The 23,655-nt window shown below is 41.8% G+C and overlaps 2 protein-coding genes across 7 annotated transcripts in view; both read left to right on the top strand.

The window, feature by feature from the left end:
• Positions 1-23,655, top strand: part of wdr7 (WD repeat domain 7) — a 695,157-nt gene that overhangs the window by 12,554 nt on the left and 658,948 nt on the right. For 4 of the 6 annotated variants that reach the window (XM_080182751.1, XM_080182684.1, XM_080182666.1 and 1 more), the window contains exon 1: positions 17,267-17,299. The exons of the other annotated variants lie outside the window; for them this stretch is intronic. In XM_080182751.1, the coding sequence (XP_080038877.1) occupies positions 17,289-17,299 (11 nt within the window). In that variant the 5' untranslated portion in view covers positions 17,267-17,288. Of the gene's footprint in view, positions 1-17,266; positions 17,300-23,655 lie in introns of those variants that run through there. 6 annotated transcript variants of the gene reach the window in all.
• Positions 4,486-4,770, top strand: LOC145349329 (histone H2B 1/2-like). Its single transcript, XM_080197832.1, has one exon. It carries the CDS (start codon positions 4,486-4,488, stop codon positions 4,768-4,770), a length of 285 nt encoding a protein of 94 aa, XP_080053958.1.

Genomic DNA, 23,655 nt, shown 5'->3' with positions numbered 1-23,655 from the left:
TTTATGTCATTGGAAAGCAACTGTGTATACTGGACACAGAAAAATATTCCGATGCATTTTTAGCTGTTTTGCCTGGCCTCCTTCTGAAGTCTTGACAATTCAAGACTGGTTTACACTGCTGCCTGACAGCACCGGGGACCTGGGTTCACTTCCCAGCTTGGGTCATTATCTGTTTGGAGTTTGCATGTTCTTCCTGTGTCTGTGCGTATTTCCTATGGGTGCTCCAGTTTCCTTCCGCAGTCCAAAAGTTGTGCAGGTTAGGGGCATTGGCCACGCTAAATTCTTCCTTAGTGTACCCAAACAGGTGCTGGAATGTGGCGACTCGGGGATTTTCACAGGAACTTCATTGGAGTGTTAATGTAAGCCTACTTATGACTAATAAATAAACTTTTAACTTTCACTCTTTAACTTGGTTTGTTTTGTGTGACATAGTTGTGCATGCTGGGCACGGCAAACCGGCTGTCATACTGAAGACCTGCTCAGTGCAACTAGAGATTTTGATTTCTTGATGTTTGCATGTACAAGGCATAATTTCAAAATTTGTGGATGACACCGACCTTGAGGATGAATATGATGGACTTCATGAGGATATAGACACGCTGGTGGAATGAGCAAATATCTGGCAGATCCAATTTAGCGCGAAGATGTGCAAAGTGGTACATTTTGAAAGGAAGAGCAAGGAGAGATAATATCAATTGAAGGGTCAAATTCTAAAAGGGCATATGTGCACAAGAAGCTAATGGTAGTAGATGGACAAAGTGGTTAACAAGGTATATGGGGCGACTTTCTCTGTTCTGCCTGCCATGGGAATCAAAATGAATGAGGAATAGACCATGGAAAGGTCTGTTGAATTTATATAGCACCATTAATATTGGAAAATGTCCTCATGGCCTTAAAAATGGTGTCATCAGACAGAATTTGACATCATGTCACAAAAAACATATTGGGGCAGATGACTGGAAGTATGGTTAAAGAGGTGGGTTTTAAGGAGCGCTTAAAGTTTTAAAGTTTATTTATTAGTGTCACCAGTAGGTTTACATTAACACTGCACTGAAGTTACTGTGAAAATCCCCGAGTCGTCACACTCCGGCACCTGTTTGGGTACACTGAGGGACAATTTAGCATGGACCATGCACCTAACCAGCACATCTTTCAGACTGTTGAAGGAAACCAGAGGAAATCCACAGACAACGTGCAAACTCAGCACACACACAGACTCAAGGCTGGGAATTGAACTCAGGTCCCTGGCACTGCAAGGCAGTAGTGCTAACCATTGTGCTACCTGAGGTGAAGATTTTTAGGGAGGGAATTAGTGTTTAGGGCATCAACAGTTGAAGACATGGTCACCAATATTGGAGCAATTAAATCCAGGATGCAATTCCAAAGGCATCTGGCAAGGTATGTGGAACAAGTTAGGCTCAAAGTTGTGTAAATTCAGGAGAAAAATATGGACAAGGAATTGATAGGTAGAGAACATTGGTTATGAGCTAGAGGGAAATGCTAGTGTGGGGAACATGCTGAGTGGAGAGATCAGTTTTAAATTTATATCATGAGTTGAAATCACAAATTTAATATAAATATTTGCAGACAGTACCAAACTCTTAACGGACAGTAGACGTGAAGGAAGTGGCCCAGAAGTTGCAAAATGAGAAAAATGAATAGGTTGTGGGATGCTGTCTATGGTTCATATGTAAAAATTGGCGAGAGTCGTAGCGAACATAAGAACGTAAGAAATAGGAGCAGGAGTAGGCCATCTAGCCCTTCGAGCCTGCCCCACCATTCAATAAGATCGTGACTGATCTGAAGTGGCTCAGTTCCACTTTCCCGCTTTCTCCCAATAACCCTTAATTCCCTTGCCTACCAAAAACCTATCTATCTGTGTCTTAAATATATTTAGCGAGGTAGCCTCCACCACTTCAACGGGCGGAGAATTCCAGAGATTCACCACCCTTTGAAGAGGTTCCTCCTCAACTCCGTTCTAAACTGCTCCCCCCTTTTCTTGAGGCTGTGCCCTCTAGTCCTGCTGTCCTTTCTGAGCGGGAAGAATCTCTCTACCTCTACCCTATCCATCCCCTTCATTATCTTATATGTCTCTATAAAATCCCCCCTCATCCTTCTAAACTCCAACGAGTACAGATCCAGTCTGTTCATCCTCTCTTCATAGTCCAACCCCCTCATCTCTGGTATCAGCCTAGTGAACCTCCTCTGCACTCCCTCCAAGGCCAAAATATCCTTGCGCAAGTGCGGTGACCAAAACTGCACACGGTACTCCAGCTGCGGCCTCACCAGTGCCTTGTACAGTTGCAGCAAGACCTCCCTGCTTTTATATTCTATCCCCCTCGCTATAAAGGCCAGCATCCCATTCGCCGCCTTGATCACCTGCTGCACCTGCAGACTGGGTTTTTGCGACTCATGCACAAGGACCCCCAGGTCCCTCTGCACTGTAGCATGCTGCAGCTTTTCGCCCTTTAAATAGTAGTCCCTCCTACTATTATTCCTGCCAAAGTGGATAACCTTACACATGCTAACATTGTACTCCATCTGCCAGGTCCTTGCACACTCGCTCAGCCTATCTAGGTCCCTCTGCAGACTTTCCACACCCTCCTTAGTGATTATTTTCTGAACCTCGCTGGATTCCGGGGAAGTGCCGGAAGATTGGAAAACGGCTAATGTTACGCCGCTGTTTAAAAAGGGTAGCAGGCAAAAGGCAGGGAATTATAGGCCGGTTAGTTTAACGTCTGTTGTAGGAAAAATGCTTGAATCCGTCGTCAAAGAAGAAATAACAAGGCATCTTGAAAAGAATTGTTTGATAGAGCAGACGCAGCATGGATTCGTTAAGGGGAAGTCGTGTCTGACGAATTTATTGGAATTCTACGAGGATGTGTCTAGTGCGGTGGACGGAGGGGAACCGGTGGATGTGGTGTTTCTCAATTTTCAGAAGGCATTTGATAAGGTGCCGCACAAAAGGTTGTTACAGAAGATTAGGGGGCATGGAGTTGGGGGTAAGGTGTTAGCGTGGATAGAGGATTGGCTGTCAAATAGGAGGCAGAGAGTAGGTGTCAATAGGTGCTATTCGGATTGGCGGTTGGTGACTAGTGAAGTGCCCCAGGGATCGGTGCTGGGGCCTCAGCTATTTACCATTTATATAGATGATCTGGAGGAGGGAGCTGAGTGTAGGGTGTCGAAATTTGCTGATGACACAAAGATGAGTGGAAAAGCAAATTGTGTGGAGGGTGTAGAAAGTCTGAGGGGGGATCTTATTGAGACATATAAGATGATGAAGGGGATGTATAGGGTAGAGGTGGAGAGGTTCTTCCTGCTCAGAAAGGACAGCAGGACTAGAGGGCACAGCCTCAAGATAAGGGGGGGGGGGGGGGTGCAGTTTAGAACGGAGTTGAGGAGGAACTTCTTCACTCAAAGGTTGGTGAATCTCTGGAATTCTCTGCCCGTTGAAGTGGTTGAGGCTACCTCGCTAAATATATTTAAGACGCGGGTAGATAGGTTTTTGGTAGGCAAGGGGATTAAGGGTTATGGGGAGAAAGCGGGAAAGTGGAACTGAGCCACTTCAGATCAGCCATGATCTTATTGAATGGCGGGGCAGGCTCAAAGGGCTAGATGGCCTACTCCTGCCCCTATTTCTTATGTTCTGCACAATTTGCTTTTCCACTTCGTGTCATCAGCAAATTTCGATACCCTACACTCAGCCCCCTCCTCCAGATCATCTACATAAATGGTAAATAGCTGAGGCCCCAGCACCGATCCCTGCGGCACTCCACTAATCACCAAACATGCCTAATTTCCTTAGCGTCCTGAGAAACTAAAGGCGTTGGTGGGCTTTCTTAACTATAGCATCAAAGTGGAGTGATCAGGACAAGTTGTTAGTGATTTAGATACCTAAAAACTTGAAGTTTGCGACCATTTCTACTACATCACTGATGTAGACAGAGCATGTCCTCCCCTACCCTCTGAAGTCGGTGACTATTTCCTTCATTTTATTGATATTGAGAGAGATTATTGTCATTGCACCAGTTCACCAGATTCTGTACCTCTTTCCTGTACTCAATCTCTTCGTTGTTTGAGATCCCACCCCCAAAGGTAGTGTCATCAGCAAACTTGAAAATGGAGTTGGAGGGAATTTGGCGACGTAGTCATAAATGTATAAGTAGTATAGTGAGGGCCTGAGGACAAGATCTTGCGGGGTACCAGTGTTGAGAAAAATCATGGAAGAAGCATCGTTGCCTATCCTAACTGATTGTGGTCTATGGCTCAGGAAGCTTAGGATCCCATAGCAGACGGAGGAGCTGAGCCCTAGGCCATGGAGTTTGGGGATGAGTGTTGGGATGATGGTGTTGGTGTTAATAATCCAATAGATCAAAGTATGTACACTCCTATGGCCTTCAATGTTTCTTCTAGTTGCCAGCGAAACGGCATCATGATTGACAACAAGAAGCTCCCAAGAAGGATTCCAAAAAGACCATCAAAAAAATGGCCCCGAAGGGCGGGAAGAGGAGGAAGAATTTCATGAAGGAGTGTTATGCTATCTACATGTACAAAGTGATGAAGAAGATTCATCCCGACACCGGTATCTCCTCCAAGGCCATGAGCATCAAGAACTCGTTTGTTAGTGACATCTTCAAATGCATTGTCAGTGAGGTTTCCTGCCTGGCCCATTACTACAAGTGGCAGATCATCTGCTGCCTGGAGGTCCAGATTGCTGTGTGTCTGTTGCTGCTCGGGGAACTAGCCAAGTGTCAGAGGAGACAAAGGTGATGATCAAGTACACTAACTCCAAGTAAACCATGCCATGTAGTGAAAAACAGACAAGCTAATTGAAAGGCTATGTCATCCCTTTGGATTGCCGAGCAACTCCAGTGCTGGTTGAAAGATAACACGTATTTCCTCGTAATTTTCCCCTTGTGATTTCTTAAAACCAATTTGAATCTGATAATGCTAAATGTTTTCTCCATTTCATTCAGAGGTCTTTTCTTCGAGTGTTCCTTTTGAATTGAAAAATGTGACCACATGACGACTGTGGTCTTGGTATAAAGTTGCTTCATTTTCTACCTTTGCTGCAATTACAAAGTGAATGTAAAAACAGAAAATGCTAAAATTACAGAGATCTGTAAAGAACAGATAAATTCATGTTTCAGGTGTAAATCCTCTGTCAGAACAGGCCAAAATGCGCATGAGCAGCATTTACAAATGGACAGAATAAGGCAAAGGGGAAATAAAAATTAAAAAAAACTTAGGTAATTAAATGCTTAAATCAGTTGAACAATTGAAGGCTGAAGAGAAGTGGAAGTTAGGTTGAGCTGAGTATCACCAGAATAACCTGAGCAAACACATGTTGATGAAAATAGAATAGGTTAGATCAGTGGGGGATACCAGAGTAATGGTGGAGAGAGAAGTGAAGGTTAAATAAGAGGGGAACCTGGAATATGCAGTTCCACCTAGCTGGGTGATACAGACAGCCTTCGACTCTGATGCTCGAATTGCGACGAGCGACACAACTTTTATAAATTGACACCTTATTTTGATTTTACAACATTGGTTTCGACTTTGATGCCATGTCAGCATGTTCATACATGTGCATTGACATTTTGCACTGCTGACCTGTATGACTGGACAGGTCAAACTACCTTTATTTGGTTGGAAATGAGTGTTTTATTGTGTTAGATTTTCACCACAGCCATTGCAATTTTAATGCACTTATATGCATATGTTGTGTTTAACATATGCACAGGTTAGCAGACACTCAGGGTTAAACAGGAACTGACAGTGAGCGATGGCTTCATTTTCTCCCACATTAACCGTGGAACTTAAGCATGTAAGAATCGACAGCTGCCTGAGTGACTTGATAGGCCAAGAGTTGAGAGCATTTTACACTGCTGGATGCCCCGAGTGATTTCTGGCCTTGGTTCAAAGCCCCTGTTTATATCATTGTTCCTACAGGAAAATCAGCTCAGAGTTATGACTTTTGAACTTCTAGGAACCGATTGTGTTGTAAGACCAGGCACTGGAGAGATGTTGGAGTAGAATTTTGCAGTCGACCATGACCAAAGGCTGTGAGCAGGCCTGGAAAGCTAGGAAAGGAAAATTTAACCTGAAAGCAAATCAAATGCCATTTGAGACTTTGGTACCATGGTCGGATGGATTCAAACATGAATTTCAAAGAAAATTGAGGATGGATTTGAGAGGAAAGGAACATTGAAAATGGGGTGCTAATTTCCAAGGATTGAGGAATCATGTCAGTTTTTTTTGAGGAGAGGTGGATGGCAGATTTCAAGGTGAAGGACCAATACCCGAGGAAAGGAAATCATTAATAATATCAGGAGCCAAAATAAGAAGGTTGGTTAATAGTTTGGTAGGAATAGATGATGGTGGTGAGCGTATGCACAGGTCTCATGCATAAGATGAGTGTGGGAGAAAAATTAGAGAAAGATGCATATTTATGGTTAGTGTAGGGGAATCTTTAAATTGTGGGCAGTTAAGGCAGTTGTGGGCTGATCAGGGGAACCTGACTGGGGTGCCACAATGATTAGCACTGCTGTCTCACAATGCCAGGATCCGGATTCAATCCCTGCTTGGGTCGCTGTTTGTGTGGAGTCTGCACATTCTACCCATGTCTGTGTGGGTTTCCTACAGATGCTGAGGTTTCCTCCCACAGTCTGAAAGACGTGCTGGTAAGGTGCATTGGCCACATTAAATTCTCCCTCAGTGTACCTGAATAGGCGCCGGAGTGTGACACTAGGAGATTTTCACAGTAACTTCATTGCAGTATTAATGTAGGCCTACTTGTGATGCTAATAAATAAATAATGTTTTAAGTGATCCAGCTACATCTGATAATGGAGCAAAGGATTGAGGAACAGGAATAAATCATTCAGCTCTTTGAGCCTGCTTTGCCATTCAATAAAATCATGGTTGATCTGGTTGTGATCTCAACTTCACTTTGCTGTCTGCCCCATAACCATTGACTTCTTCGTTTATCAAATATCTGTCTAACTCTGTCATAAAAAAAATTAGATGACCCATCTTCTACTGCTTTCTGGGGAAGAGATACTAATATAACACAGACTAATGTCCCTTTGCCTTAAATAATAGACCTATTATTTTTAAACTAGTTCAACTCCCTCCCACTTGTGGATACACCCTTTCAGTGTGTAACCAAGTCCTCAAAGTGTGCAGACCTGAATCCCTTAGATTTATGGGAGCAAAGGTAGGGAGATGCAGGTAAACCAGGATGAAAGAGAATTTAGTAGGGGCTAGAGCATCAAAAGTTATATATGTGTGCAATTGTTGTCACCCTATTATAGAAAGGATATTATTAAACTAGAAAGAGTGCAGAAAAGATTTACTAGGATGCTACTGGGATTTGATGGATTGAGTCATAAGGAGAGGCTGAATAGACTGGGAATTTTTTCTCTGGAGTGTAGGAGGCTGAAGAGTGACCTTAGAGGTCTATAAAATAATGAGGGGTGGAGATAGTCAATATCTTTTCCCAACAGTAGGGAAGTCCACAACTAGAGGGCATTGGTTTAAGGTGAGAGAGGAGAGATGGGCAATTTTTTCACACAGGGTGGTGACTGTCCAGAACAAGCTGCCAGAGGTAGTAGTAGAGGCGGGTACAATTTTATCTTTTTAAAAAGCACTTAGACAGTTACATGGGTATGATGAGTATAGAGGGATATGAGCCAAATGCAGGAATTGGAATTAGTTTAGGGATTTAAAAAAAAAGGGCAGCATGAACAAGTTTGGCCTCTATGACTCTATGTAACCAAAGGTTATATAATGGAGAATTTTCAAGTAAGAGATTTGACAGAAGAGATTTAAGGGAGCATTTTTTCAAGGGCATGACATGGAAAGAAATGGAATATGTAAGGAGAAAGAAATTTATTTTTATTCATTTGTGCGACTTGGACATCGCTGGATGGCCAGCATTTATTGCCCATGTATTGCAGATCTCTTGTTCCCCTTGAAGGTGGTGGTGAACTGCTTTCTTGAATTACTGTAGTCCATGTGCTATGAGTTGATCCACAATGACATTAGGGAGCGAATTCGAGGATTTTGACCCAGTGACTACAAAGGAACAGCAATATATTTCAAGTCAGGATGGTGAGTGGCTTGGAGGGAACTTGCAGGTGGTGGTGTTCTCATGTATCCGCTGCCCTCGTCCTTCTAGATGGAAATGGTTGTGTGTTTGGAAGGTGCTGTATTTGGTGAATTTCTGCAATGCATCATGTAGTACACACTGCTGCAACTGAGCATTGGTGTGGAGGGAGTGGATGTTTGTGGATGTAGTGCCAGTTGAATTGGCTGTTTTGTCCTGGATGGTGTCGAGTTATAGGAAAATATAAGAAAATATGGATCAATACAGGGAAATGATCTGAACCTGCCTTTTCTGTGATGGATACCATGGAAATAACAAAATTGCATAAGATATCAAGGCCAAAACCGGGGTCGTAAATATGGGTGGGATAGACTTGGAGAGGGGAGCAATACATTGAAATTGAGCTTGAAATTAGTCAGAATATTAAGGTGTTTGGTTCAGAGGCAGAGAGAGGAAAACTGAGAAGCTATCTCACTGTGAAACTTAGATTGTGTGCTTGGGTGACAGATGGCACAGGGAAAGGATTTTCTGGGAGAGATTCAAAGGGAGAGCAAGGCGCGAGCTGCGGAAATGGAGCTAGATTGACCAAGGCCACCAAGTTGTGCCAAAGAGAAAGTGGCAACTTGAAAACTGCAGTTAGCTGAGCCTATTGGAGAACTCAAGGGTACATGTGTGAAGATACATATGGTTCTTAATGAATGTAAGCAGAAGTTATGCTGCAGACATTGAGCTAAGGAACTGAAGTATGAAATACTGGATGTGTTAAACATAGTGAGAGAGGAAATGGTAAGGAGGAATTGGCACCTTTGAAAGAAGATGGATCGCTAGACGCGGATGAAATGTATCCCAAGCTGTTAAGAAAAGCAACGGAGGAAATAGTGGAAGCACTGGCCATAATCTTCCAATCCTCTCTGGCTGCAGTGGATGGGAAGAGTGTTAACATTGTGTCTTTCTTCAAGAAGGGAGAAAGAAGTAGATCAAGAAATTGTAGAGCAAAAGCACAAATTTTATGCCTTAACTGATAAATATTCAGTTTTCCTTTTTAACCCTCCTTAGAAATAGTCAACTTATCCTTGGTGGTGGGATAGTTATTAGGAAAATTTCTGAGGAATGGTATGAATCAATAAAATGGGCAATGCATCAAAGACGGTCATCTTGGATTTATTAAGGGAAGGACACATCTGACTAGATTGAAGATATAATAAGGTGAGTCAGCGAGGGTAGTGAGTTTGGTGTGGTTTTTGCGAGGCTTTTGGGAAGTTCCCACATGACAACCTGATCAGAGAATTAAGCCTATGGGATCCAAGGGCAAGTGGCAAGTTGGGTCTAAAATTGGCTCAGTGGCAGGAAGCTCTGTCATGGTTGACAGAGAAATTTGTGATTGGAAGACTGTTTATGTTGATGTTCGATCCCATGCTTTTTGTGGTGTGTATCCAGAATTTAGACTTAAGCATGGGACATTGATTAAAAAGTTTTCAGATGGTATGAAAATTGGCCACGTAGTTGAAACAAGGAGGACTGTAGACTCTTGGACAATGGCAATGACGGGTCAGATAGGGACAGGCAATAAATGCCAGTGATGCTCATGTCGCATAAAATGAATTTTAAAAAGAGGTGGGCAAAGAAGTAACAAGTGGAATTCAATGCAGAGAAGTGTAAGGTAGTACATTTGATGAAGGCTGACCAAGCAAAGAAAGATGTAGTAAATCATAGGATGCTGAAAAAAATGGAGGACCAGAAGGACCTTGGTGTGCATGTCCACAGATCCTTGAGGGTAACAGGAATGGTGGATAAGAGGGTTAAAAAGGAAAACGGAGTATTTATTAGTGAAGGCATAGAATTTGTGCTTTTGCTCTTGTGTCTATTAAGCTTCAATAAAGTAAAATGAGGGTAAAGACAGATTATATTGGAATGGTGAATTAAAGTTTGAAATGACAGGAGTTTAGGGTCATAGAAGGAAGGAGTTTGGCAAAATAGTCACCTGCATTTGGTTTCACCTGTGCAGGAGAGACCTCGTATAGTCTCGTATTTGTAACAGTTCAACTGTTTCTCACCCTGTCCCCACTTTTCTTTTAAATGCTAGTCATCTATAATTTATTGGGATATACAAGGCTGTACATCTGAAAAATTAACTAAATCTGTTCTCCTCACTTGAGTGTTTTCATTATTTTCTATTCTGTTTCATGTTTTTGTTTACAGCATGAATGCAGCCCGTAGAACCTGGGCTTGACAGGTTTTGCTGGAAGAGATAATCTCTGTTCTCCTTGGTTAAGAGCGCATTTGAACTTTGCCTTATGACATGCACTTTATAAATTCAGAAAATAATTCAACCAATGAAAATTTTGTCATCCCAATTAGCTGATTTCTCATTCTACTTCATAATGTTACATTAATTGCTGAAATGTACATGAAGGCAAACGTAAGAATGCAAGATTAGGGTCAGAATTTTCCAGCTGTTCATGTTCTGGCACTGCTGCAAGTGAGGATGGAGAATTTGTCACTGAGCCAAATCATTGTTCACTGCAGATATAACCCGAGAATCCAGCTCGTGTAAAGGGCTGGAAAATTCCAGCCGAGGTCTTTATTGAGGCACCAGTACCTCACAATCCAATATATGTGCTCAGGTACATAACATTTCATGATTCCAGACTACAAAGTGTTACTCAAAATTTTATACTAATTCTACATTTGATCTTTACGTTTCATGTATTGCACCGATTAGTGAGATGCATGGAATGAGAATAGATAGCAGAATAACTGGAGCCAGCAAAATGCATTTACTCTTTCCTAATTCCATCTAGTTATTGTTATCATATTTATTTTGCCTTTTAAACTCGATGTGTTTATTGCCCAGTCAAATGTCTCCCGCTGTTTTATTCCTGGAGGCACAAGTAACCAAATTAATACATTCAAGATCATTGCAAACATAGATGAGCACGCCCCATCACTCCCTTATCTAAGAAGATATTTTTGTTTTAGGTCCACTTACACAATGCATACCATGGTCAGCGAAAAGCTATTTGAATGCCAAATAATATTTCCACTTGTGATCCAGGATATTGAAGACACGGAGTGTGAATTCTCGTCCATGCAGCCCCTATAAAGCTGAAGTTGAATCTGTTTTGTATAATGCAAAATTTGTACTCTACGCTGTCGCTGTATTTCTAAAGGCCAGTCAGAGCAAACCCTATCAATATGTTTATTAATGTAGAATCAGAAATGGTAATAGGCTAGTTGAGCAGATTACACATGTGCGATTTAAATAGATTTAAATAAATTTAAATGAGGGAGGGTGGGATGGAAATGGATAGTATTTAAAATGTGCTGAAATGGTGATACTCTTAGTCTGAGCAAGAGAGGGTTAAGTTGAATGTTCCATTAAGCTTGCCCTTGCCTCTAGCTATTTTATCATAACACACAGATTAAATAGGTTTTCATCTAAACATATACAGTAGCCAACATTTCCTATTGCAAATCAATTATCCTTGGTGTATTGGCTGCATGACTCCAGCTGAAGTTTGTTTTAGTAACACAAAAATGGTAATTTTTCAAGTTATATTTATGCTGGAAACAACATTGTTTTCTGTAACAAAAATTCTGTTTCCTGAATTGGTTCCAAGTATTTTCTTCCTGAGTAAGTGTACCTTGATATCAATAGAGGGAATTGGTTAAAATAAACAAATAATTGGGGAAGTGGGGTTGATCAACATAGATGACAAATAGCTATTGATTGAGTTTCAGTATTGGTTGCAGAACTATTTAATGCTGTTGGGGATGGGGCGTGGTCACAAGTGTGAGTGAGCAAATGTTCAATGGTTGTTTTATTTGCACAGTCAACTTGGCCATGAGTGCTGCAGATAAAACTGTTGGAGATAATTTAATGGAAGGAAATTACATGAGCTATTGCCCTTCCTTCTCAAATTAACATGGTAATTGGTTGCTCATCCAAAAGTTATAAGAATTCTGTGCTTAGCATGTTGGTGGGGAAGTCCTCGAGTTGTAATGTGCAAAGTTACAAATCCATGATTGTGAATGTTACTTTACAAAGAATTGAGCCTTTTTCATCAGTCTGTAAAAGCAAAATTCATATTTATTTTCAAGAATTCAGAGACAATGGACCACAACATACTAATTTGATTTTTTTTTAGTTTGAGGGATGATTCACTTTTTAAAATCCGTTTTGATAGAAATGCAATTTGAGTTGATATGCCTACCCACATGAAGTGCATGCGACTAAAGTAATTTTCTCTTATTCTGCACGCTGCATCTTTGTTTATATTTCAGCGCTGCAGGAATGAGGAAGGAAGCTGAAACACCTAAAATGCACTTGGTCACCACCAGCATTCAGTTATAGTGCACTTGAGGGAGAGCCGATTTGTATTGTGTTGAAAAGAAATGGAGTGAAAATAATTCACTAAAGATATGGTTTCCCTATTAAATTATTTCCACTGCAATTTTAAACCTAATTTTACCCGCCTTGGTTTATCATGTTACAATATTTTATGCATAGTGCAGATTTCAGGGCAATTAATATACACATTGAGCATGTTATATAGCTTTTTAGATTTGGGTAGGACTGCTCGTTGTCTCAATCCTTACCAGCAATTTGGATCAAGTTGGATCAATCGCCGCAAGGTGTTCCTCTGCAATGTCCTAGCCCAACCATCTTCAACTGCTTCATCAATTACCATTTTTCAAACATAAACTCAGAAGTTGGAATATTCATTGATTGCAATGTTCTGTACCATTCTCAACTCTTCAGATGCTGAAACAGTCTCTTACCATATGCAGCAAGACCTGGACAACATTCAGGCTTGGGCTGAGAATTGGCAAGTTACATTTGCTCCACACAATTTTCAGGCATTAGCCAGCTTCAGTAAGATAATCTAACCATCTCCCTTTGATATTTCAATTTCCATAATTGAAACCATCCATTTATAACATTCTGGGGATGACTATTGACTAGGAATTTAACTGGACCAGCCATGTAAATCCAGTGACCAAAAGAGCATGTCAGAGGCTAGGAATTCTGTGTGATTACTCTTCTAACTTACCGAAGTCTGACCACTATGTACAAGGCACATGTCTGCAGTTTGGTGAGATGCTGTCCACTTGCTCGGATGAAAACGTTTCCAACAATACTCAACACTCAAGACACAGCCATTTGCTTGTTTGGCACCCCATCTACCACCATTGATATTCATCCCCACCATCACTGACACGTACTGGCTGCAGTATTTGTATACAAGATGCACTGCAACTTGCCAAACCTCCTCCAACAACACGTTCCAAACATGTGACCTCTTCTACCGAAAAATTGGAACTTCAGATGGACATCAATGGTCCAAGAAGGTAGCTCATCGTCACCTTCTCAAGGGCAGTTTGGGATGGATAGAAAATGTTCAACTTGCTAGCGACACTCTCAAACCTAAAAAGGAATATAAGGAAATTTGTATGACGAAGGAGACATGGAAATCATATTGACATTTGGTTAAGGTACCTTGAGATGAAGAGAATTTGTATTGCAACATTTGTTATTTGCCACCTGCTTTCATTTAATGTCTATGATCAGCATTCTGATCCTCTTTTCCACTTTCTTGTGCATTTTGGGATCTTAAAATGGGCTCATAACAGCTAGCAAATGATCTCTTGCTGCATGTTCAGGAAGGATCCTTGCAATGTACTTGGGACAATTCAAAGAACTTGTTTGTGTTCAGTTATGAGTATTAGTAGCCAGCCACCAATTGTCTCCCAATACCCTTGCCATGGGATCAAGACCCTACTTTGCTGAAACTGTGTGGTAGTCAATGCATAGCAACCACCCCACATTTTAAAAAAAAATCTTGCACAAACATCTTCCACTCATCAAAATGAAGCTTGGAACCTGGGACTGGTCATGGATAACCACAACAGTCATGATGTGGGTATGCCGGCGTTGGACTGGCGTAAACACAGTAAAAAGTCTGACAACACCAGGTTTTAGTCCAACCTATTTATTTGATAATATTCTCACTAGCTAGTGAGAATATTATCAAATAAATAGGTTGGACTAAAACCTGGTGTTGTCAGACTTTTTACTGTAACCACAACAGTGACAGACCTGAAGGCTGTACAGCCATCGATGCTTGGGAACCCAGATGCCTTGACATTGATGTTGCTAGTCTAACTGAGAGACAATTTGCAGAAGAAGGCCAACTGAAGAATCAAAGTGATGACTACAACCTTTTTGGAAGGGTCTTCCAGAAACAGAACATTTCCTCTGCAGGCTGGACTTTGCCATCACAAATCAACCTGTTTGACACTTCAGCCATCCCCCCTCAGGGATGCACAAGTATGTCATGATTGCCTGGCTGACCTTGATCAGGAATCAGCATGACATTGGCATCAGTGCGCCTGCCTCTGCATATGGGGCAACAGGCAAGGTCAAAGAGGGGTTATACACCAACCTTGAGAAATTTGTAGCCCGAGTCCCAGCAGGTGACAAACTTCTCCTCTCCTGATTTAACTTCAGAATTGGGTTGGATGTGCACTTTGGAAGGGTGTGATAGGCAAAAAAAAAGGAGTAAGGATAGCAAACTCTTCCAGAATTGGCCTCCTGACAAAATGCCCCAAACGTGACCTTATCATAACCAACATCATGTTCCACTAGTACGATGAGCATGAGATCTCATGACAACTCCCATGGCTCAAACATTTGCTTAACCACCACATCATTCATGCAAGAGATCATAGAGATGTCCACAGCACCCATGCTGTGACAGACATCAAGACTGATCATCATCTTGGCTAACTTACCATCTGCATCAGCCTAGCTTCCAAACAATAGAGGCAAAGAAGCAATACTGCAAGAAAATTAGGTCTCAAAGATCCTATTAAGGTGGTCCTTCTTAGTCAGCGTCTTACTGCTTAATTTCAGCTGTCAGGAGCTACAGAGTGCTGATAGTGCCTGTTCAGTTCTGGAATCCACCATAATAAGCACCTGTGACAAAATCCTTTACCAGGAAGCATCATAACTGGTTTCACAATAATGATAGAGATACAGGACTAAATCTCTGAAGTGTTAAGTGCAAAGTTTTGACAGAGAGCAGGGGGTGCAACAATTTGCAGACACTGATGGCATGCATGGTTTCTTCAGCACTGTCATGACAATCTATGGTCCAAGCACTCGAGGACCACCTGCTGACAGCCAAACATGGAGGGGGCAGCTTTTCAAGAATAGGGAGGCAATCAGTGCTCACTGGAGAGAACATTTCAAAGATATCTTTTACACTAACTTTGGCTCAGTCTCAGTCTCAGCACTAATCTGATAATGAGTGATGTTGGAAAAATGAATTTTGTATCTGAGAAACACCAAAGCTCCTTGAGCAGGTGGAATCCCTGTCAAAATTGTGGAAGACAGTGGAAAAGGCTGCTTGACAGCCACATAAATTCATTTGATTGATCGCCAACATTGACCTAGGAACTGCAATGATTCAAGAAAGACACCTCATCACCATCTTCTGAAGGGCAATAAATGCTGGAGAATCATTATGCATTCTATTTGAGTTGGTCTTGGATCCATGAAGGGATGAAAGAGAAACTCGTGTAAATATAGAATGTGGCTGTTGAGAATGGAGGTTCAAATGCTCAGAGACTGAACCATGTTGTGAGCAGCAAGATTTTTGCAAGGCTGCTTGGTGTCATTTGCAGTTCTACCTGGAATTAATGATTTTAAGACAATTTTATACATTCATCAAGTTACCCTGTATATTAGATTGGCACCAATTTTTCTTCTATCTATTGCTATAATACGGTGTAGCAATTGTTTGAATATAGTTTTAACTCCCGAAGAATCATTCTGAAACTCCTGGGAAGGGACAGTGGCCACATTTGCCCAAATATTCAGACACTATACATTTACTTGACAATGTTGCACGATTGCAATCATGTTAAGGAACTGGGTGACAAACGAAAAAAATGATCACAGGAGATATATTAACCTAACTTTTAATGTTCAAGAGCAATAGGGGTGTAGGTTTACAAAGTTGCCTAAAGAGGGCCTGAAAACCTTATAGATCTCCAATTTTAAGCAGATCCCAAGCCTCAAGAGTCTTTGAGAGGATGCACAGGATTAAAAGCTAATATATATAATATATAAGCTTGCTCCACTCTTCAAACCTATAAAACTGTGTGATTGAGTGCATAAAATTAATCAGAGCTTAGTGGCTATCCATTTGCTTGGATTCAGACCCACTCTGTCGCAGCTTAATTTTAGTTCTACTATCCTGTTTCGACATGTGCATTACTTCAATAGTGGTTAAATGATCCACGTAACAGTTCTGTTTCAGCAACATCTGGTTTCATCATTTTAGGAATAGAAGCAGTTCATACTTTGTGCTGAATTTAAGGCAATTTTGTCTATTTTCGTGAATAAAGTTTTAGGCAGTTTGGTCAAGTTTAGTTGGTTATGTCATATCCTGGAAACTCATTAGGCATTTCAAAGGGGAACTTGTGGAGTATTGAGCCTGGCAGTAACTATTTCTTAAATTACTGTGCACTGCATTCCCATTGTGTAAATCCTTTCTGATTGTTTGGCATGCATGAGGTCACTTGATTTATTTTTATAAGCAAATTAGATGGGAGAATATGACTGTACAATAATAATAAGACCCCTGAAATTCCAGAAAATAAAAAGGAACAAACTTCAGTGGCCTTGATAAGCTTTTGTCAAGTGCCAAGTTCCAACTGTAATTTATTTGTTTGAATTGTCAGGTTTTTTTCATGTCAGTCCTTTTGGAAACTCAGTCTTGTAGATTGACATTCGTGCAGTATAAAAATACATTTATTGCCTTTCTCTGTAAAACGCGTGTATATTGTGTACAGTTTACAGTAATGATAGGAGTGAAGTTAAGCAGCACATTTCATGTTCGTAAAAATGTTATGCCTCATCGAACATGTAATGTCCTCTCCACCGATGTCTCTATAACTATTGATTGTCTGGTGCAAAGCTGTGCAGATGAATCAGTTCCTGAAATTGTTTGTTTTGTTCAGTCAATTAATGCGAGGTCTTGGGTCTTCCAGTCACACTAAGGCAGGGTGGATAAATCTCTGACTTCATCATGCGTTCCTTTGCTTCCAAGAACATGAGAAAAATATTTGTGAAATGCCGACGTTTTGCTTCTGTCAAAGGGAAATGGAAAATGCCAGCCAGGTAGATCTGTATTTCTTTCTGACACAAATGTGCGAAATATTTTTTAATGGATGATTTTTGTCCTGTCAGTATTTGCTCATTATGTTCTCCTGTGCGGCGTAATTCCTTGGGAAACTGATGAGAGGATGGCAAAATTCATGCTTGGCACCGTACTGAACCTCTTGAAGTTTGTTTTCTTTGCACTGTCTCTGTTACAGAATGGTTAAAATACCTAAATTATGATTGTGGCAATGTAACTAATTTCCACAACAGTTTATTTTGAAAATCAGTACTTTAGTGTGTGTTAATCCTGAGTCTTTTCTGGTTGAAACGCAATCCAGTAACAAAAGTTCCATCAAGAAAGAAAAGTTTTAAACATTTTGTGAAAATCAAAATAGAATCATTTAATGCTGGCATGCTGATGTTTTGTAATGTTTTAAGTTGCCTCCAGGACAAGAGAGACGTAGTCAACTGTTCTAGTACAGTTCCAACACTGGACTCTATCCGGCAATGCGGAAATTTCTCTAGGACGCCCTGTCTGCGAAAAGCAGGGCAATTTTTTTCCAGCAAATTACAGCCCTATTAGTCTGTTGTCAATCATCAGTAAAATGATGGACAGTATGTTCAACAGTGCTATTAAGTGGCATTTTCTCAGCAACAACCAGATCGTGGGCTGAGTTTGAATTCTTCCAGGGGCACTCAGCTTGAGACCCCTTTCCAGCCCTGGTCCAAATATGGACAAAAGGGCAGAACACCAAAGGTGTAGTGAGAGTTGATGGGCCTTGATTTCAAGGTGGTATTTGACCTAGTGTGGCACCAAGGAACCCAAGCAAAATTGAAGCCAAAGGGAATCAAGGGAGTTACATGTGACACAAAGGAAGGTGATTGTTGTGTTGGAGACAATCAAAACCTCAGGACATTGTGCAGAGTAGTGTCCTAGGCGCATCATGAGTGCCATCTCCAACAAAAGGAAACCTAATTGTCATCCCTTGACATTCAATGACATTCCCATTGCTGATTCCCCCAGCATGTAGATGCTGATGGTTACCATTGACCAGAAACTGAACTAGCCCTATAAAAATTGCAGCCACAAGAACAGCTCAGCTTGGGAATTCTGTAGTGATTAACTCACCTCCCTACTCCCCAAAATCTGTCCATCATCTATAAGAACATAAGAATATAAGAAATAAGCCCCTCGAGCCTGCCCCGCCATTCAATAAGATCATGGCTGATCTGTTGTGGCTCAGTTCCACTTTCCCGCCCTCTCCCCATAACCCTTAATCCCCTCTCTTATCAAGAACCCATCAACCCGCTTCTTAAAAATATTTAGCGAGGCAGCCTCCACCACTTCAACGGGCAGAGAATTCCAGAGATTCACCACCCTTTGAGTGAAGAAGTTCCTCCTCAACTCCGTTCTAAACCGCCTCCCCTTTATCTTGAGGCTGTGCCCCCTAGTCCTACTGTCTTTTTTGAGCGGGAAGAGTCTCTCCACCTCTATCCTATCCATCCCATTCATCATCTTATACGTCTCAATGAGATCTCCCCTCATTCTTCTAAACTCTAACGAGTACAAGCCTAGTTTATTCAGCCTCTCCTCATAGCTCAATCCCCTCAACTCCGGTATCAGCCTAGTAAACCTCCTCTGCACTCCCTCCAGGGCCAAAATATCCTTGCGCAGGTGCGGCGCCCAAAACTGCACACAGTACTCCAGCTGCGGCCTCACCAATGCCCTATACAGCTGCAGCAAGACCTCCCTACTTTTATATTCAATCCCCCTCGCTATGAAGGCCAGCATCCCATTCGCCTTCCTGACCACCTGCTGCACCTGCAAGCTGGGTTTTTGCGACTCATGCACAAGGACCCCGAGGTCCCTCTGCACCGTCGCCTGCTGCAGTTTTTCGCCACGTAAGTAATAGTCCTTCCTACCATTCTTCCTACCAAAGTGGACCACCTCACACTTGCCAACATTAAATTCCATTTGCCATTTCCTGGCCCATTCGCCCAGCCTATCTAGATCCTTCTGCAGACTCTCCACACCCTCCGCACAATTTGCCTTTCCCCCAATCTTGGTGTCATCAGCAAATTTCGACACCCTGCACTGGGTTCCCTCCTCCAGATCATCTATATAAATGGTAAATAGCTGAGGCCCCAGCACCGACCCCTGGGGCACCCCACTAGTCACCAACCGCCAATCCGAATAGCACCCATTGACCCCCACTCTCTGCCTCCTATTTGACAACCAATCCTCTATCCACGCTAACACCCTACCCCCAACTCCATGTCCCCTGACCTTCTGCAATAACCTCTTGTGAGGTACCTTGTCAAACGCCTTCTGAAAATCCAGAAAGACCACATCCACCGGCTCTCCTCTATCCACTGCCCTAGACACATCCTCATAGAACTCCAGTGAATAAGTAAATAACTCCAGTAATAAGGCCCAGGTCAAGAATATGATGGTCGTGAAAAGTGTACATCTTTTAATAAGGACATTGTCTTGCTTTGTATCGCTGTGGTGCTTGCATATCAGTAATAAGCTATTTTGTGTATCTGTAACTGAAGTGAGTTAAGTTCCAAATTAATAAAATCTTTTTTAGAATTTTTTGCTACAGCTTAAAATATATAACGAAGGAAAATCAAGCTGAATGATTTGAAAATGTTACAGACTAAATAATTAAGACAACTTTGCCTAAAGTCAGTAGATGGAAAGCATATGCAAACAAAATAGACGCTTGAAACAACATGGCTTAATAAATGACAGTCAGCATGGATTTGTTAAAGACAACATGTCTTTGACAACCTTGCAACAATGGAAATGTTGATGAAGCCTATGCGTATGGACATTAAGAAGATGTTTGATAAAGTGCAGCATAACATAATCAGCAAGATTGAAGCCCATGGGATTAAATTGGCAGTGGATAAGAAATAGGCTATTGTACAGATTACATTGGTGAATGGCTGCCTGGCAGATTTAAGAGGAGTATGCAGTAGTGTCCACCAGGTGTCAGTATTACATAAGAACATAAGAACATAAGAAATAGGAGCAGGAGTAGGCCATCTGGCCCTTCGAGCCTGCCCCGCCATTCAATAAGATCATGGCTGATCTGTCGTGGCTCAGTTCCACTTTCCCGCCCTCTCCCCATAACCCTTAATCCCCTCTCTTATCAAAAACCCATCAACCCGCTTCTTAAAAATATTTAGCGAGGCAGCCTCCACCACTTCAACGGGCAGAGAATTCCAGAGATTCACCACCCTTTGAGTGAAGAAGTTCCTCCTCAACTCCGTTCTGAACCGCCCCCCCTTTATCTTGAGGCTGTGCCCCCTAGTCCTACTGTCTTTTTTGAGCGGGAAGAGTCTTTCCACCTCTATCCTATCCATCCCATTCATCATCTTATACGTCTCAATGAGATCTCCCCTCATTCTTCTAAACTCTAACGAGTACAAGCCTAGTTTATTCAGCCTCTCCTCATAGCTCAACCCCCTCAACTCCGGTATCAGCCTAGTAAACCTCCTCTGCACTCCCTCCAAGGCCAAAATATCCTTGCGCAGGTGCGGCGCCCAAAACTGCACACAGTACTCCAGCTGCGGCCTCACCAGTGCCCTATACAGCTGCAGCAAGACCTCCCTACTTTTATATTCAATCCCCCTCGCTATGAAGGCCAGCATCCCATTCGCCTTCCTGACCACCTGCTGCACCTGCAGGCTGGGTTTTTGCGACTCATGCACAAGGACCCCGAGGTCCCTCTGCACCGTCGCCTGCTGCAGTTTTTCGCCACGTAAGTAATAGTCCTTCCTACCATTCTTCCTACCAAAGTGGACCACCTCACACTTGCCAACATTAAATTCCATTTGCCATTTCCTGGCCCATTCGCCCAGCCTATCTAGATCCTTCTGCAGACTCTCCACACCCTCCGCACAATTTGCCTTTCCCCCAATCTTGGTGTCATCAGTATTGGGGTAAGAATTTATTTAGTTCCTGCGATGTCAAATGTGGCTGGCAAGGTCAGCATTTATTGTCTCATATCAGATGAGTTGGTCGTAGGTATGGAGGCAGAATTTCAAAATTTGCCAATAATGCAAAGCTTGGAAATATAGTAAACAGTGAGGGAAAGCCGTAGAATTACAGAAGGACATGGACTGTTGAGTTGAGTGTACTAACGGCAGACAAAATTCAATGCAGAGAGGTGAGAGATTTTGGAAAGAAGAGTGGGACAGGTTATTTAAATTAAATGGCAGAATTCTAAGTGTGATCTTAATGGGAAGATGCATATAAATATGAGGTTGTCCAGGCAGGTTTTTTTTTTAAAGATACACCAGGGTCCTTGGCTTTATAAATAGACACATAGAGTATAAAAGCAAGGAAGTTATTAGAAGTTGTACAGTAACTCTTTAGTGAAGTCTCAGCTGAAATATTGTGACCAGTTCTGGTCACCAAAATTTCAAAAAGATTTCAAGGCGCGTAATTCTCCAACAGAAGTTCATGACTGAACAGTTAATAGATCGGTAGAATGGTGTTGCAGTATTTCTCAAATGAGGAATGGGAAAATCAGCAGACAAGCATCTGAGAGCAATGTTCATGCAGCTCCTGGTTGAGGTTACAGATGTCTTGACACACAGTTGACACACCCATCATGACCAAAGAACTGAAAAGAGAAACACACTGAAATTAAAAGGAAAATACCAGAATGGAAATAGCTATGTAGCAATTAAATGTACCATTTCAAAAATAAATAAAAAATTTGTGACATACTTGGAAATTGGATAGCATTCGTTGAATTAGAATGCAACCTATTTAGCATTAACTTAATGATCTTAAATACAACCATAGAACATTATAGCACAGAAACAGATCTTTTGGCCCTTCTTGGCTGTGCTGAACCATCCTTCTGCCTAGTCCCACTGACCTGCACCTGGATCATATACCTCCACACCCGTCTCATCCATGTACCTGTTCACGTTCTTCTTAAATGTTAAAAGTAAGCCCGCATTCACCACTTCATCTGGCAGCTCATTCCATACACCCACCTCTCTCTGTGTGAAGAAGCCCCCCCTAATATTCCCTTTAAACTTTTCCCCCTTCACCCTTAACCCATGTCCTCTAGTTTTTTTTTCTCCCTTAGCCTCAGTGGAAAAAGCCTGCTTGTATTCATTCTGTCTATACCCATTGAAATTTTATATACCTCTATCAAATCTCCCTTCATTCTTCTATGCTCCAGGGAATTAAGTCCTCACCTATTCAACCTTTCTCTGTGAGTTAGAGTTTCTCAAGTCCCAGCAACATCCTTGTAAATGTTCTCTACACTCTTTCAATCTTATTAATATCGTTCCTGTAATTGGGTGACCAAAACTGCGCACAGTACTCTAAATTCAGCCTCACCAATGTCTTACACAACCTCACCATAACATTCTAACTCATACTCAATACTTGGATTTTGATTTATGAAGTACCAAAAGCACTCCTTACGACCCTATCTACCTGTGATGCCACTTTTGGGGAACTGTGTATCTGTATTCCCAGATCCTTTTGTTCTACTGCACTCTTCAGTGTCCTACCATTTACCTTGTATGTTCTACCTTGGTTCGTCCTTCCAAAATGCAATACCTCACACTTGTCTGCATTAAACTCCATCTGCCATTTTTCAGCCCATTTTTTGAGCTGGTCCAAATCCCTCTGTAAACTTTGAAAACCTTCCTCACTGTCCACTACACCTCCAATCTTTGTATCATCAGCAAATTTGCTGATCCAATTTCGCACATTATCATCCAGATCATTGATATAGATGACAAACAACAATGGACCCAGCACTGACCCCTGTGGCACATCACTAGTCACAGGCCTCCACTCAGAGTAGCAATCCTCCAATACCACTCTCTGTCTTCTTCCATTGAGCCAATGTCTAATACAATTTGCTACCTCTCCATGTATACCTAGCAACTGAACCTTCCTAACTAACAAAATTATTAAAAATCTTTATTTGTGCGCCAAATCCTATTCACCCATCAAACCTTCAGCTTGCTAACCTACATTAGCTTCTCATTTAGCAACCCCTTGATTTTTGAACTTTTCTTTCATACTTCCATCTACCTCAGTGGTTTTGTCTTTCCCTAACTCTGTAACCTCCATTAGCCTGACAACCCTGCAAGGTCTTTGTTCCTCTGGCTTTTTTTTGTTTTTATTCCAATTCAATCATATCAAGTCCAATTCAGAGTCTCAAGTTGAGACATTCCTAATCCAAGCTGACAAGACAGGGCTCTCACCTCCTGTCTGGGGTTTGATCTACATGATCCAAGCTGATTGGAGTAGGTATAGAATCATTAAATCAAAGAACCCAAAGTGCAGAAAGAGGCCCTTCGGCCCATGGAATCTGCACCGAACACAA

The sequence above is a fragment of the Carcharhinus amblyrhynchos genome, chromosome 1, assembly GCF_965287045.1.
Source record: "Carcharhinus amblyrhynchos chromosome 1, sCarAmb.v2.hapA, whole genome shotgun sequence".
In the NCBI taxonomy this organism is placed as follows: domain Eukaryota; kingdom Metazoa; phylum Chordata; class Chondrichthyes; order Carcharhiniformes; family Carcharhinidae; genus Carcharhinus; species Carcharhinus amblyrhynchos.
The sequence above is the reverse complement of the archived record's forward strand: the minus strand, read 5'-3'. Positions and strand labels throughout refer to the sequence as shown.